Source organism: Alnus glutinosa, chromosome 4, assembly GCF_958979055.1.
Source record: "Alnus glutinosa chromosome 4, dhAlnGlut1.1, whole genome shotgun sequence".
Taxonomy (NCBI): domain Eukaryota; kingdom Viridiplantae; phylum Streptophyta; class Magnoliopsida; order Fagales; family Betulaceae; genus Alnus; species Alnus glutinosa.
The window spans coordinates 26,547,044-26,562,572 of record NC_084889.1 but is presented as its reverse complement, the minus strand read 5'-3'; the positions used below and the strand labels follow the sequence as shown (position 1 = coordinate 26,562,572).

Here is a 15,529-nt window from a genome sequence, read left to right as displayed (position 1 = left end):
CAAACAAATTTCTGACTCTGAGACAACAATCATAGATAATCATGCACCTTTGATCAAGATATGACGATTTGAAGGCAAGCCTCCCAAAAAGCAATTTGACAAATTTGTGAAAGAACGAACTGCATAGAACATGATGCTGACTTAACTAAGTTGGGGTTTGCGAAAAAAAAAACATAAATTTGTATTCACAAGGAAAAAAGAATCAAGATAAACATTAGCAGAGAGAGAGAGAGAGAGTAAACAAGCAGATTAATAACATTCCAAAAAAAACCCATTAATTACATCCTACTGAAACAACCTAGACTCCTCCAAAAGATGTTAACAATCAATAGCATCATTTCTATTAGCATATATGGGAATGAAAATACAGCTAAAGAAGGATAATATAATTAAATTCAAATCGAGAATGCTGGAACAAGTGCAAAGCAATCAAGAGTAAGGGGTCAAAAGAACGTAAACAGAGACTATAGAAATTTCAAATGAAACTATGGCAATTAACGTGCAGCAGAAGTTGCGACAGAAGGCCTGGCTATAAAGTGGAACATGTTACGGGATTAAATTGTGGTATGTTTAGTGTTGGTAGAAGGCCTGGCTATAGAGTGGAGCCATAAAGCACAGATACTCCAAAAACACTGGTGTGTCAATGTCCAATATGCATCGAACATGATATGACTTGGACATGGCCAAATACGTAACTAATACATTTCTTATATTTAAAAAACAATTTCGAATTTCAGACATGGCCCAGATTCATGACATGTGAACCATTTAATAAACTAAGTCAGACCCTAGATCTCTCTCATGCTCTTTGTTTCTCTTTCTCATCTCAGTTGTGCCACCAACGCTCCCCAAGAGTCTCTCACAATCGATCATGGCCCTTGGCTCGTCATGAGCGGTTTTGTTAGGGTCAAGCACCATCGTACTTCTACGTACTTTGTTGGGGTAAGGATTAAGGATCTCTATCTACACATGACATCGATGGCTTCTCGTACATAGATGTGCAGAATTAAAAGAGATTTTCTGAATTCAGATTGTGGACTTGCTTTGGCATCCATATCAGTTGACTGCATAGTGGCTCAGCTCCAAAATATCACGGCCCATACAAGTCTAAAGAGGAGCGAAGGACATGCCAGCCCACAATCTGTTAAATGCAATAACTGAGCTTGACAGGCTGGTGTCCTTGACCCAACTATAGGTCGAGGGTCCATCCCTTTTTGCTGATTTGGGATTGAGATGTTCTCCCTCCTCCCATGTGGGTTTTTTCTTTCTTTTTTTTGTTAACACCATATGGGATATTTTTTAGGGAAAAAAAAAAATGCAAAATCAGTCCATCTGATTTACCTAATTTGCAATAAGCTCTATGTAGTATCAAAATGTTATGAGAGCTCCTTGCCACCTTGGAGTATGCAAAAATAACAATCTCTCTACTATAACATTCCATCCAATAACTTAATGGTTTCCGTTAGTGTGCCACATCAAAGCCAATAGAATTGTGACGCGTGTCCTGCTTAATTACTAACTTTAAAAAAATACACCTAGAATTTTCTAGGTCATATTACTAAGCCACCTATATATCCCATGTCATATTTTACACCACGTTATCAACACGGTAACTTGGAGAAAAACCTAAATCTACCAAAATCAACCACACAGAGGATGTTAGTTTTATCTTCTTCATCCGGTTCTTAACCACGCCTTTCATCTTCTTCAAGTTACTATGCTGATGACGTGGCGTAAAATATGACATGGATATATAGGTGGCTAAGTAATATAAAGCAATAATTAAATAGGATACATGTCACAATTCTATTGGCTCTGATGTGGCACACTAACGGAAGTCGACAAGATATTGGATGGAATTTGATAATGGGGAGTGATTTGTTATTTTTGTATACCCCAGGGAGCTCTAAGAACATTTTGATACGACATACAGCTTATTGCAAATTAGGTAAACCACATAGGTTGATTTTGCATTTTTCCCTATTTTTGAACCTCAAATAAATGCATTTCCAATTTCCATGGCAATAAAAGTAGTAACTAGAAGCATCGTAACGTAAAATTGAAAGTCTTACAAGGTAAATTGGACTTAGTTTACGTCAATTGAGACTTCTCATCTTGTTTTTCTTTCACATGTACTTGGAACTAGGAGATATAAATTAGTATATTACGTGAGTTGAGATTTTTGTTGCTTCATGTAAGTTTATCATTTTATGAAGTTTGAATGTGCTTTTTCGGTATATGTTATTTTGTTTAGCATATGTTTTTAAACAGTCTGATGCTTGTTATCTATTTTTTAAACCTAAAATTAAAATTAAATAAACCTAAAATATATATATTTATCAATTAATTAATTGATCATGTCCTACTTTCTCAAGATTTTAAAAGCGCAACCCAAGTACACAAGAAGTATAAAAGAGAAATGTCTAATTAGGAGAAGAAAAAAGGAGGTAATCATTAAAGCTAATCACTGAAGGAGCCAAGCTAAGTACGCAGCTCCTTCAGTGATTAGCTGAAGAATTATCCTACTTTCTCAAGATTATCCTATCCCCAAACCTGTAGTGTACCTGTACCTCGGTATAGGTGCATCCCAGGAGTGGAGTAATGGGTCAAAAACAAGTAAAATGAGACTCTACTATAATCAAAATAAAATTATAGGGTCAATCCCAGATTCCCAATTTTGACAAGTCATTTCACCATTTCAAAATTTCATCTCTTCAGAAGCATCGAAGTTCAAAGTTTTATTTGTAATCTTTTCATCTCAAATCCGTTAAAATAATGCCAAAATCAAATTTCCAGACCATTAGGGAGTTAGATGCCAGAAAAATCTTTATAGACACACAGGATAGGAAACTTTTAGCTTGACAATACCTTAACCACTAAAATAATGCCGAAATCAAATTTCCAGCCTTCAATTCATTAGGCAGTTGGATGCCAGGAAAATCTTTATAAGGCACACAAAATAGGAACTTTTAGCATGAGAATACCTTAACCACTAACTTTTCAATTTACTACAAACGACAAACGAGGACAACAAGAGAAAACCAACAATGTAATATGAAAGAAGGATGATGCAAAAAGCACTAAAAAGTTCCTCACCTCTTATGCCAAAAATTGTTTAAATACTTATAAAAGACTGGTAACCTTTCCCACTGCAACTGTTTTTCCTGTAGAACAGAGTAATCCATGTGACAACCAATACTAACATCATGAATGCCGCACGAACACAAGGCCAATATCAGTTTCTCACCTTCAGTACGAAGAGTGAACCTTCCAAGTTGAGGAAAATCTGAGAACGTCTCTATGCATATTAAATTATTCACCTAAGAACCGCAAGTCCACAAGGGATCAGTATCAACAAATTATGACAAAGAATCAGAAATTATTTGGCAGTGACTTTGATCAAGACCTGTATAGCAAAAACTATAGATGCTTTTCATATCTGGAAGGAATGATAAGGGGATGAGAGCACAAAACTCTATTTAAAAGTTACTAGAAAAAATTGTGATATTTGCCAGAGCACGCAGAAAAAGGTTGCGGTTTTCTATTTGAGAATATTTGCAACATTCTTGATAGTTTCAACACTTTCAAAAGAAAATGTTCTGTGAACTTCATTACTAATAAAGCAGCAAAGCCAACCTGAACGCGACATACAACAACGGCACTATTTTTCACAAAGAGAACTTTCTTTTTCATAGGTTTCTTTGTCTTTGGATCAATTTGCTGTAACAACTCAACAATCTCACATTCTTCAACAACAGCATGAATGTGCAAGACAGCCTTATAGCCAGCTGTAAAAATTGCCTGGACAGAAGCAACATTCACAGTACTTCAGATATTACATACATAATTTATCAACAGTAACAAGAGGAAGATACAGATCAAACAACAAACCACTAAGAGAGAGAGAGAGAGAGAGAGAGAGAGAGAGAGAGAGAGAAATGAAGTTTAATGCATACATTGTCCAGCAACTCAAGGATCTGCAACTGTGCAACAAACTCAGTAACAGCATGTATTGGTTTAGCTGCATGAAGAAAAGCAATTTAGTACCTCAGAAATGGGACCCCCCTTCCCCGCCCACAAAAAAAGAAACGGAAAAAAAAAAAAAAACGAATAAAAATGAATGTTAAAGAGCACAACATTAAAAGGGGACCAGATGATAAACATGCCAATGGGCTCTCACATTTTAATGAAGAAAGGTTGGGAGGGGAGGGGAACAGAGGTAGTCAATCAGAATTATAATCTTATAAGGGTATTTCCATTTAAAAATGTACTCTTGCTACCAGATTCGGTTGGATCTACTATATTACATGACCGGTTCTTATTTATAATGAAAATTTACCAACTAGTGCCCTAAATTGAAATGTGACACAGTGGATTGGTGCATTTTTCCTGGAACAAATGGTCTCTTATATCCTACTTTCCATAAGAGAAGAAAAAAAAAAAAAAAAAAACCATAAGATCAACCGCAGTAATCATTTCAATTTATGAATCTAGGAATAGCTTATGTATCAAAATTACAAAACTGCACATACATAACACTACCGCATGATGATATTTGAAGAAGAGAAGTGCTACACTTACCAATTATTTTTTCCCAAAAGTTGATTCTCAAATGATGTGTCAATTATGGATGAGATCTACTATTTAACACATCATTTGGGAACCACTTTTGAGGAAAAAAATTTGGAAAGTAGAGCATTTTTCATATGGGTAAATAAAACTTACCAATGCTTGACAAAACAAAGCCCGATAATATGCCCTCTTCTTCAACCCCAGTTAGTCTAACCCGTACATTTTCACCTGGCCCTGCATATCTGACCTCATCTTCATCACAGTATATATCAATAACTTTAACATGAGCCTGCAGATTATCATATAAAATCCTCAGTAAACATAAAAAGAAGCTGGGAATTTGATCTATGGGAGGAAAAAGGAAAGAGGAAATGAGAAAAAGAATTCAGAAGGATACCTTATTTGGCATGATCAACAAGGAATCTCCCTCACACACAGTGCCAGATTCTACTTTTCCCATAACAACAATTCCCTTCTCTCTGAATTTGTCTATAACAGGCATCCTACAGGGTTGCACGTTTAATGATCAACATCAGTAGTCCTTCTAAACCGTAGATACAAGATTAAGGCAATCAGGATAGGACCCTATGTAATGTCTGAATCAAATTTGTCAAGCAACAAACATTCACATCAGAACCAGTCATAGAATTTGATTCCAAAAAAAAAATCATATATAAAAATAACTTCGTGAGAAACTAGATTACATTGAGATCAACCAAGTCCAAAACACATTAGAGCCCACTAATAATAAAAACAAATTTTTTTTTTTGATAAGTAATGATAGTTTTATTAAATAAAAACAAATTGATATAGTATTACTTTAAGTACATAAAAATTGTAGCATTGTTTGGACTAACAACACAGAGGCCTGAAAGCAGTTGGCAAAATAAAGCATTCTCTAATCCAACGCACACCATGCATGTTTTAATTGTATACTTTGTTGGTGAAACATTAAATAACATTTGAAATATGAACCAAAAATCGAATTCGTTAACCAAAGAACTAGTTTCCACTCAGACCTCGAACAGGATGGGGTGAAAATAGTACTTAAGTTCAGACCGCAAGTTGGAAGAGAGAAACATAAAGACTGAATCGCACCTAAATGGACCTTTGGGATCTCGTTCAGGAATGTCGGTGGCATCAAGGGCTTCAAAGAGGCAGGGACCATCCCACCATGGACAAATGCCTTTATCCAATCTTTTTTTCATGTTTGTACCTAGCAGACCAGATATTGGCAGGAACTGGACATCTGCAAGTCAAATAGAAATTAGTGCAACCGACAAGTCACTTATTTCCCAATGCAACCAAACTCCTGCTTGTAAAAAATCTACGAATAAATTTCTGCAGAAAATAGAAATTCAAATTAAATTTATGATGTGATTTTCTAACACAGTTTAATTCGTTCAACCATTTTCTCTTGCAACCAATTAGCATACCACACAGACAAAAGCTTTGTACATGGATTTCTCTTGCTTAAGATCATCACACTACTCTTTTCGCCTTTTCTTACAACAACAAAACTAAAATTAGATGTCCTGAAGAGAGGTTTGGATCTTTTTCCACTTCTCGACATTGCCAAACACCTCCTCATTCCATCTTTTCAAGTCAAGTTTCAAGGTTTATGGTTTTCAAGCCAAGACAAAAGTAGGGGATCCCTTGAAAGCTATAAGATAACCACCACTGTTTCACTATCCACAAAACCCTCATATTTAAGTCACATAGTCTCAAACTTAAAAGGCCCTCTACTCCCGACGATATCAACGCACCAAGCGATAAAGAAAAGTAATCTGTTAAAACTCTAGGCAGCCTTCTCTGAGAAACCGTAGGAAAGTCGGCCTCCCAATCAAGAGAGAAGAAACCTACCAATTCTTGACCACACTAGAGGCTCACGGTTTTATACCATGTTAAGTTACCGCCAACAAGAGGTATGTCCATATGTGCGTAACACCTTGTTCAAAAATTAACTCAGAGAACTCCAACAATGCTGGCGACGAACGGGAACCACTAGTTCTCTCGCTCGGGGAAACATATGAGGTTAAAATCATCCCCAATACAGCACGGAACATTCCACCATCTAAATAACCCAGCAAGTTCATCTCCAAGCACTCTCTAGTCACTATCGACATTAGGACCATAAACACTGGCAAAAGCCCACTCAAAGTTGTCATCGACATTTCTAAAAGAACAAGCCATAAAGTATGTCCCCACCTACTCCTCAGTTCTTTCCACCACCCTCCTATCCCACAACATGATCCAACCAGAAGACCCTAAGAACCCAAATAACACCAATCCACATGAATACAACCCCATAAATTGCATACAACAGCCCTAGACGCATACTCCAATTTAGTTTCCTGCAAACAAACAATATTCGCCTTCTATTCTCTAAGATGATTTGAGACCCTCAAACCTTTTCTCACTCAACCCTCTCACGTTTCCCATCAAAATCTTAGGCTTCATAAAGAGCATGCTAGACTCCTTCCCTTGCCTTTTACTCTACTGGACAAACCTCCCTCACTGTCATAATTTGACAGAACAAGCTAACCTCTTCAACTCTTGAAGGCTTTATTGACTTGGAAAGAAGAAATGAGGGACTAGTCGACCCGTTCTAAGTTATACTTGCTTCAATAGCAATGACAAACGCCATCAACTCATCCTCACAATATGACAAAAGCACTTGGAATCGTTTGACAATGCTTTTTAGGGCAGCTTTTCACTTTTTAGCAAAAAAGCAAAAGCATTAACAAACAAATCAAAACATTTAACATTCACAAAACACTTAAAACTATTTTCAACTTTACGTCACATTACAACTAAAAAGCAAAAGACACCCTTTAAAAAGTTTTAACAGACGAACCCCATAACTTTCTGAACCACCCAGTCAAAAGCCTTTACAACTAGCAAAATAGGCTATTCAATTACCGCGAGAGGATGAATATTCAAGGGCTCGCTATCCCTAGGCTATATCCCATGATGGAGAACCAAATCTGAAAAAGACGTCTCAGCCCCACTACAACTGGCAGGGCTAGCCCAGTATCACTATCTGTCAACACTGGAGACCACAAAAGCTCTTGCTCCTTCCTCTTTCCTTCACCCAAGCTCTTCCCAAAAGGAGGAAGAAATGCCCCAGGACAAACCTAGGACTACGACTCTCCTCCTATCTCTAAGATCTAAAACCCAATCCACGGCCTTAGGAAAGCCCATGGCACCATTAGCTACAAAAGGAGGAACGACTAACTCGACATTAATGGAGGAATTGTTAGAAAGTGAACCCAGAACCAATAGCCCATCCGACCGCACGCTAAAGCCCTAAGCTCCAGCGCCAGAAGCATGGTCGACTTGGTCTGACACGCTTGCGGGAACTCCGGAGGAAGATGCCTTTGTCAGAAGAAAGAATAAGGGATCCACAGTTGATGAAGAGGCATCGGCATAGGTCACAACCCTCCCCCTCATTCCTTCATGACTCCCCTACCGATGGTCACCAGTACGATTGGCGTCGAGTTCTAGAGATGGCAGCGAGGCACTCGGACTACCAGCGAGCTTGACAGAGGAAGGGCCACAACCCACTCTTTTGCCTGTGCGAGGATCCATGGCCCCTGGTTTGATTTTCCAGTAGGAGGTGGTCTAGAACCTAGGATGGCCATGGTTTTTTATTTTTTATTTTTATTATTGGAAACAACTCAAAACCGTGTCAGTGCTCTCGCCTCTCTTCGCTCTCTCGCCTCTCTTCCTCTCTCCACCCTAGCGGTAGCACGTTGAGGCACGTCACTCTAGGGCTTTGTTTCTTTTAGCGGAGCTTTCACCGAAGTTTTCGTCGAAGCTTTTCTGTGGTCAATTTGTTGTTTTTCGTTTTCATTATTGGGCTAGAGCTTTCATCAAAGCTCTTTCGTCGTCTCCGATGGCCGGTCTCCCGAGCATGTCGTCGTGGTGTTTCTTTTCGAGGCTTCTCAATTAAAGCAGAGATGGAGTGTTGCTTCTCTGTGGAAACCAAAGCTTTCTACTTTTCGGTGAAGGCAGATGTGTCTGAGATTCGCTTGGAGGAAAGGAGGAAGGGGTTTTGTGGTTTTACTTTTTTGGGTCTCCAGTGTTCTACATGGTCAGTAGAGGAGGCACTGAAGGAACTAGTGAAGAAGGATTTTGTCACGTCCTACCGCGAAGATGTGAAAGCTTGGATGGTTCATGGGGGTGGTAATAAGGCCGGTCATTACCTTGAAGTGGCTGCCTATGCTGAGTGTGGTCATAAAGGGGTTATTTGGCTCCTCGAAGGCTGTGAAGGATGGGGCTGGTTTCGGGTGGTGGGTGAGTTGCAGAAGATGCTTACTTGTCTCGGATCAAAGGCTCGGTCGCTAGTTTTTGAGGCGCCTACATCAGAGGGGATACAGAAGGGGGGTGCTTCGTCTAGTCATCTAGGTGGGGCTTCTCCATCCTTTGCGGAAGTGGTTCATGGGGAAGCTGTTTTTCTTGTCAAGCATCCTGGGCTGCCGGTTTCAAAATTAAGAGCTGCGTGGGTTGGGCCTGCTTCCGGAGGCGTGGTGTAGGGTTGTCAAAGATGGGAGAATGGCGGTGAATTGTTATGCTTTGGAGGAGCAACTGTCGAGGTCGACAAAGAAGAAGAGGAATCAAGCCTGCTTCCATGGTGGCAGCAAGGCTAGGAAGAAGAAGCTAGGGCTTTCTCGTTCGTGGAAGAAGCTTCTAAAATGGCTTTGGGCTGCTTTGGACCAGGTGTTAGCTTCTGGGTTCAAGTGTGTTGGGCTGGGTTTGAAACCCAAACGTGGCAGCTGGGCTAGGACAAAGCCCATAGTGAAGAAAATTTATGCAGGCTTTGAGTCTTCTTCAGTGGACTCAGATCCTAGTCTTCTGGGTATTTCTGCCGGTTCAAAACCCGGTTCAGTTCCTGCTCAGCTTGAGACATCTTCGGTGGCTTTCCTGTCCATCTCTGGGGACACTGCAATTCGGCAGTTGGGGTCTTCTCAGAAGTTCGTGAGTCCTATTGATTCTAGGTTCTCTTCCCGCCCCCCGCGGTCACTGTTGTCTTTGGCAACTCTGGTAGCTTCTTATCTGGCTCCGGTAAGTAATGTTGTTGGGTCTTTTTCTTTGGGTGCCTCTTCTTCGAGTGTTGCTTGTTTGGTTCTTCAGTCCATCTCCGACATGCTACCTCTGCAAGTATCCTCTTCTTCTTAGTATTTTTCAAGGGCGGCTAAGTTCGGAAAAAGGCTTCGTTCCTCTTCTCCTGTGTTGTTGGACTCTAAGCCTTTCCAAAAATATTACCGGAAAGCTAGGGAAGCCAGAAAAGTGCGTTTGGAAAGTAGTTGTCGCGCTTCCAGTGCAGGATTCCGGTGGTGTGGCAGTTTCCGTGAAGGATATGGTTAAGTCTCCTCCGGTGAGGGGTTTTCTTTGACGAGGGTTTCTCAATCAAAGCCTGGTTGTGCAAGTTAATCTCTCACATAAAATGTCAGTCGTGTCTGCGTCCACTTCGGCTGCTAAGGAAGGTGCGTCAACTTTGGATTCTCCTACCGCCATAAAGGGAGAGGATTTCAGGATGAATGGTTTAACCCAATATCAAAAGTGGCCAATAGGTTTTGGTCCGTCTAGGGAGGTGGTTGCGTGGGAGCAGGGCAACGAGATATGGGATGGGGAGGAGGGCAACTCCCCTTACCCTTTGGGTGTTTTACCTCCCGAATTGGCCTTGGATTGGGAGTTGGATAGTGATGAGGATATGGATCCGTCCTTGGCGATTTTGGAAGCCATTGAAGAGGACTTCCATCGAGGAGTTAAGGCAGCGCGTCCAAAGACCAAAGGTTAGGAGAGAAGTATTGAATCTAGTAAGTTCCATCAACTACGATGATTCTAGCGCGTCCTCCCGGCTTAGGAAAGGCAAGGCGCAAGCAATGTAGGGTTGGGGTCTCCTGCAGGTTTTGAGATTGAGGGCTTGGGTTTTCTAGTGTTGTTGGGTTTTCTTTTCTTATTGTAGGCTGCTTTGATTGTTCTTGTGTATACTTCCTGTGTGCTTAGAGGCGCCTTATGCTTCTTCTTCTTTTTATATAAAATCTTTATTACTTATACCAAAAAAAAAATAGGATGGCCATGGGTTATAACCCGAGACATAAGCCGATTTGGACCTTTAGGTCGCGCCTTAGCATGTTTGGCCACAGAGATTGGGTTGAAGTTTAGCACACTGGAGCCTACGGGTGAATGGGCCCTCTCTTCGGAATTGGGCTTCAACTCAGCTGATGAGAAATTAGGCCAGCTCCTGCACCCAAACCCACAATAGAGGCCCCCCTCCAGAATGCCTAGGCCTAGAGAAGCTTAAACCACTTGGGCCCGAAATAAAATCACCAAAGCATGTAGGTGAAATGAGCGGGGCCTTTCCCTTCAACTTGGGCAGCAGCTCAGTGTTCTTTGCAACGCCCCCATTGTAAACCTGCACACCTCTATACATGTAAGACAACATTCTACTATGACCTTTAGAGAACCAAAAGATGTCTCCAAATTTGTTAGCTCGTATTATCACCCTCAAAGTCCTTCATGTCCTTAGTACTTTGTGTCCTTCGGTGGAAACACCAAGTTTTCCAGAGCATAGCTCAGACACCCCCTACCACAACCACCCATGTCCCTCATGTCTGTCCTTCGAGTTACCCACTTTGCCCCAAATTGACGTGGCAAAATCCAGAGTTTGCACCGCCCCTACCACTACCTCTGCATCAGAACTTCTACCGCCACCCCCACCAAAGCCTTAAACACAGTCACCGAGGGAGAGCCACCCAAAACAAGTGACTAAGGACCACCGAGGCACTTATGGCACTGCGACCTTCCTTCGCCGAAAGACAACTCAAGAAAAGTTGCCACCTTTCGCAACCTAGCGGCACAGCATTTCTGTCCCCTCTCTTCACGACCCTTTGGGATGGCAATGAAGCCCCTCCAAGCACCATCCCAGTACTCCACCAACACTAAGAACCGGCCATGATTATCCAAGCACCTATGTGCGAGAAAAGCTTTGCTACTGACCCTAGAATATTTGAAAAACTCTTTCAACCCCTCCCCTTGGACCAATGCCTCCACCTCCATGGTAGCCAACATTCACTCCACACTAACCTTGCCCATGACCATGCCCGGGAGACCCCTCTCCTTCTCTCGACGATACACAACATAGAATGCCCCTCTTCAACCGAAACCTTCAAAGATTGCGACATAAAATCAACTCAGAAAACCCATATTAAATACCACTAGTGATCTTTAACTCAAATACTCTTTTCTTTTCTTTTTTTCTTTTTTTAATGATGAGGAACCCCTCCAAAAGAGAACAACTTCGTGTACCCACCCCTATTAAATAAACCTCAAATACTCCTTAAAGATAAAAGTTCACACTTTGGGTATGATTTCCAAGATCTCTCTATGCATAGAAGTATCCAATCATAAACTTTAATACGAATCCAAACAATTCCACTCATCAATAGCAAACAAACCATTGCTGAACAAAATTTCATAGCAAAGCCAAAAACCATAGAATTTGCCATGGCATTGAAACATAGTTAGCAAATATAAAAAGGGGCAAGTTGGAGTCAAGCAGTAATATCTTGAATGATCGCCATTGAAAGGATACCAAGAGGCAAGCTCATAGAGAAGTGCAAGACAATCCTATATGTTGTTTCAGTCGACCTCCATCAAGAGTAATAATATCTACTATGCCAAATCTTTGCATTCCACAAAAAAAAAAAAAAAAAAAAAAAAAAAAAAAAAAAAAAAAAAAAAAAACCCTCTATCTTAAGCGAAATGTTAGAGGTACCAAATTTTTTACTAAGAGATGATACCAAGATGATATGGAGCTTATTCATTGGTACCTGTAGCATTTCTTTTTATTAATTGTTTTGATCATCTCCAATGAATAAGCTCCACATCATCTTCGTACCCATCTCTTGGTAAAAAATTTGGTATCCCTAGCATTTCCCCTATCTTAATACCCCTAAAAAAACCACACACAACTAGAAGCTAATAGAAAATGCAATATAATAATAAGGTTTGTGAAAGCCAAAAACCATATGAGGCATGAAAAAAAGTCTACCAATACCTTTCTTGACATTGTATCCTGAAGACCTTAAAAATGGAATCATCTTCGACTCAATTTCTTCATACCTGGGAGAAATGCAACATGAAGAAACTACTGGAGAACACAAGCGTAGAGCAGAAAACACAAACGCAAAGAGAGAGAGAGAGAGAAAGAGAGGAAAAGCACCTTTGCTTTGACCAATTGACAGTAGGGTCATCCATCTTATTCACAACTACAAGCAGCTTAGACACACCCAGGGTTTTTGCGAGCTGAACATGTTCACGGGTCTGTCCACCTCTCTCATATCCAGTTTCGAATTCCCCTTTTCGTGCAGAAATTACCTAATGAGAGAGAGTAATAAATATCCATAATGCAGGACACATCAAAGACCAATGCAGAAACGAATAGATGCCCAAACTTCAGGATCATTGACCATCAAGAAAGAAATTTATAATTACCAGTACGCCTACATCAGCTTGAGATGCACCACTGATCATATTTGGGACATAACTTTTGTGACCCTGAAAAACCAAACAGAAAAAATAAAATAAAAAAATGTTTCCGCAAGAAGCCAAAACTTAAAATGTAAACTGAAAAAAAATAAAAAAATAAAAAAATAAAAACAACACAAGGAAATGAGGATTTTGAAAACTGGTATTGAAGCAGACAATTCTTTGTCCATCTATTAGACACTAGCAAGTAAAATATTTGAAACCAGATAGTCATGTGCAATCTTTTTGATTCTTAATTTATTTCCTTTACTGGAAAGCAAACACTACCTTAAGTGCCCCCAAAAAAATAACTTATCTAAGAGTTACAATACCAGACCTCATGCCTTGTAGTGGTATGCCTAGAACGACAGAAAACCAACTTGTTAGGGACAAGGGAATTAACTTAATCCAAGGAATAAATGGACTGCCTAGACCTCATGCCTTTGGATACTCATTAACTAGCCAGGGTAAGCCACATAAATTTTTGTTGTTCTTATCCTATCCAAATCATACTCTCCGCCGACTCCCTATGTAACATATCCTTCTTAACTACTTCTACACATTAATTTAAGTCTCACTCTACCTCTTCTCACTCCATCCAGCCATTTTAACTTGTATCAATCAAAATCATGAGATATGTAATTATTAGTACTGAAATCTTCATCCAAGCTAAGGATGCCACCTTCATAGACATAGTCGGTTAACACTACATCTTTCTTCTATATCTTAAGTTAATTTGTCCCTCATTAATGGCATTCTACATACTTTAACCATTATCAACAGCTAACTATTTGAAAAAATAGATACAAATGAATAGTGCAAAGATTTTTCAACAAGATTATCCACTTATATCAACTTAGAAACACAATTTAAACAGTATTTCAAAGCTTTGAGATGTAGAAGCCCAGTAATTGATCACTGGACTAAATATCTTAAAGACAAAAAAAATATTAAAACAAGCATATGATAATTTCTATAAACACTGCAATCTTGGAGTGTCTGATTAAGAATATGAGGTGCAAACATCTTATAAGAACAAACTGCACTAACTGCAAGCTGATAGCCCCTTTTTTTATAAGTAATCGAAATATCATTAAAAGCGTAAGGCATATATATAAAGAAAGCCGCCTAAGAAGAAGGGGCAAAAAGAACAAGGAATTCATGAAAACTAATCACTAAAGGAGAAACATAAGCAACTGTCCAAAGGTATAAGGTGTTTACGAAAAAAGATTTCAACTCCTACAAAGACCTCTCAAGGTCCTCAAAACACCGATCATTCCTCTCCCGCCATAAACACCAAAAAAAGCACAAAGGCATCATCTTCCAAACAACGACACTATGAGTGCTGCCGGCAGTCCACCAACAAGCAAACAAATTAACAACTCGTCTTGGCATAACTCAAAACAACCAAAAGCAACCTCACAATGAAGAAGAAGGTAATCCGTAAACTCTCCATTCTTTTTGCACATAACCCACCAATCCATCATGATGACGTTCCGCTTATGGATATTGTCAATGGTAAGGATCTTTCTTAAGGCCGCCGACCACCCAAAATAGGCCGCCCTCAACAGGACCTTAGTCCTCTAAACACTCTTCCCAGGGAAACGAAAACCATCAAGACAACCCAAGACATTATAGAAAGATTTAACATCAAACATCCCTCTTTTGGAAGGGACCCACCATAGCCTGTCAATCCTTTCATGTCTCAATCTTACCGAATACAACCTATAAAACGAGACAAAAACATCTAACTCTCAATCTTGAGCCGATCTTGCAAAGCTCATGTTCCATTGAATGACACCCTCCCAAATTTACCATGTGAGCCTCAATAGGAGCATAGTTTGCGCAAGCAATACCAAATAAAACTGGGAAGCCATCCTTCAAGGTCATATCCCCACACCACAGGTCATGCCAGAATCTAACATTTGAACCATCATCCAATTCAAATTTGGTGTGACTACAAACCATCCCCCAACAAACTGATACCTAAAAGCCATCCGTCTAGCAAATCAAATTTCCCCATGAGGAAATCCAATTGGCTAACAAAATTAAGGACAGACCAAAAAAGTCTCCAATAAACACAAAATATCAAAACATCATATGATAGTTTTTTTAAACTATAATATGCCATGTGTGATAAAGAGTATGTGGTGCAAACATCCTTGATAAATGTGGTCAAATCTATAAAGCTTATTAAGCTTTTTCATGATCTTTGGCACTTTGAGGAGTTTGAGAAGTGGTGGTCTGTTTCTGAGAGCAAAATCTAGTCAAGATGGAGAGGAGGTGCTGGGTAGAGGCGAAGTCGTTTGTGTTTTCGGTGGTAGAAGGAGCCTCGGTGGTGAGAGTGGAAGAAAGGAGGAGGAACTTTTCAGGACTGGTTTTGCTGGGTGTTCTAAGTATTGGGTGGCTAGTTTCGACGATG

The 15,529-nt window shown here is 39.9% G+C and overlaps 1 protein-coding gene across 4 annotated transcripts in view; it reads right to left on the bottom strand.

Moving 5' to 3' along the window:
• Positions 1-15,529, bottom strand: part of LOC133865900 (uncharacterized) — a 35,353-nt gene that overhangs the window by 519 nt on the left and 19,305 nt on the right. For 3 of the 4 annotated variants that reach the window (XM_062302413.1, XM_062302414.1, XM_062302415.1), the window contains 10 exons: positions 13,075-13,137; positions 12,803-12,957; positions 12,638-12,702; positions 5,671-5,821; positions 4,970-5,075; positions 4,726-4,861; positions 3,957-4,021; positions 3,637-3,801; positions 3,248-3,320; positions 3,097-3,164 (listed from right to left, as the gene is read on the bottom strand). In XM_062302413.1, coding sequence (XP_062158397.1) covers positions 3,124-3,164; positions 3,248-3,320; positions 3,637-3,801; positions 3,957-4,021; positions 4,726-4,861; positions 4,970-5,075; positions 5,671-5,821; positions 12,638-12,702; positions 12,803-12,957; positions 13,075-13,137 — 1,020 coding nt within the window. In that variant the 3' untranslated portion in view covers positions 3,097-3,123. Of the gene's footprint in view, positions 1-47; positions 120-3,096; positions 3,165-3,247; positions 3,321-3,636; positions 3,802-3,956; positions 4,022-4,725; positions 4,862-4,969; positions 5,076-5,670; positions 5,822-12,637; positions 12,703-12,802; positions 12,958-13,074; positions 13,138-15,529 lie in introns of all 4 variants that reach the window. The other variant, XR_009899826.1, reaches the window with a different exon arrangement.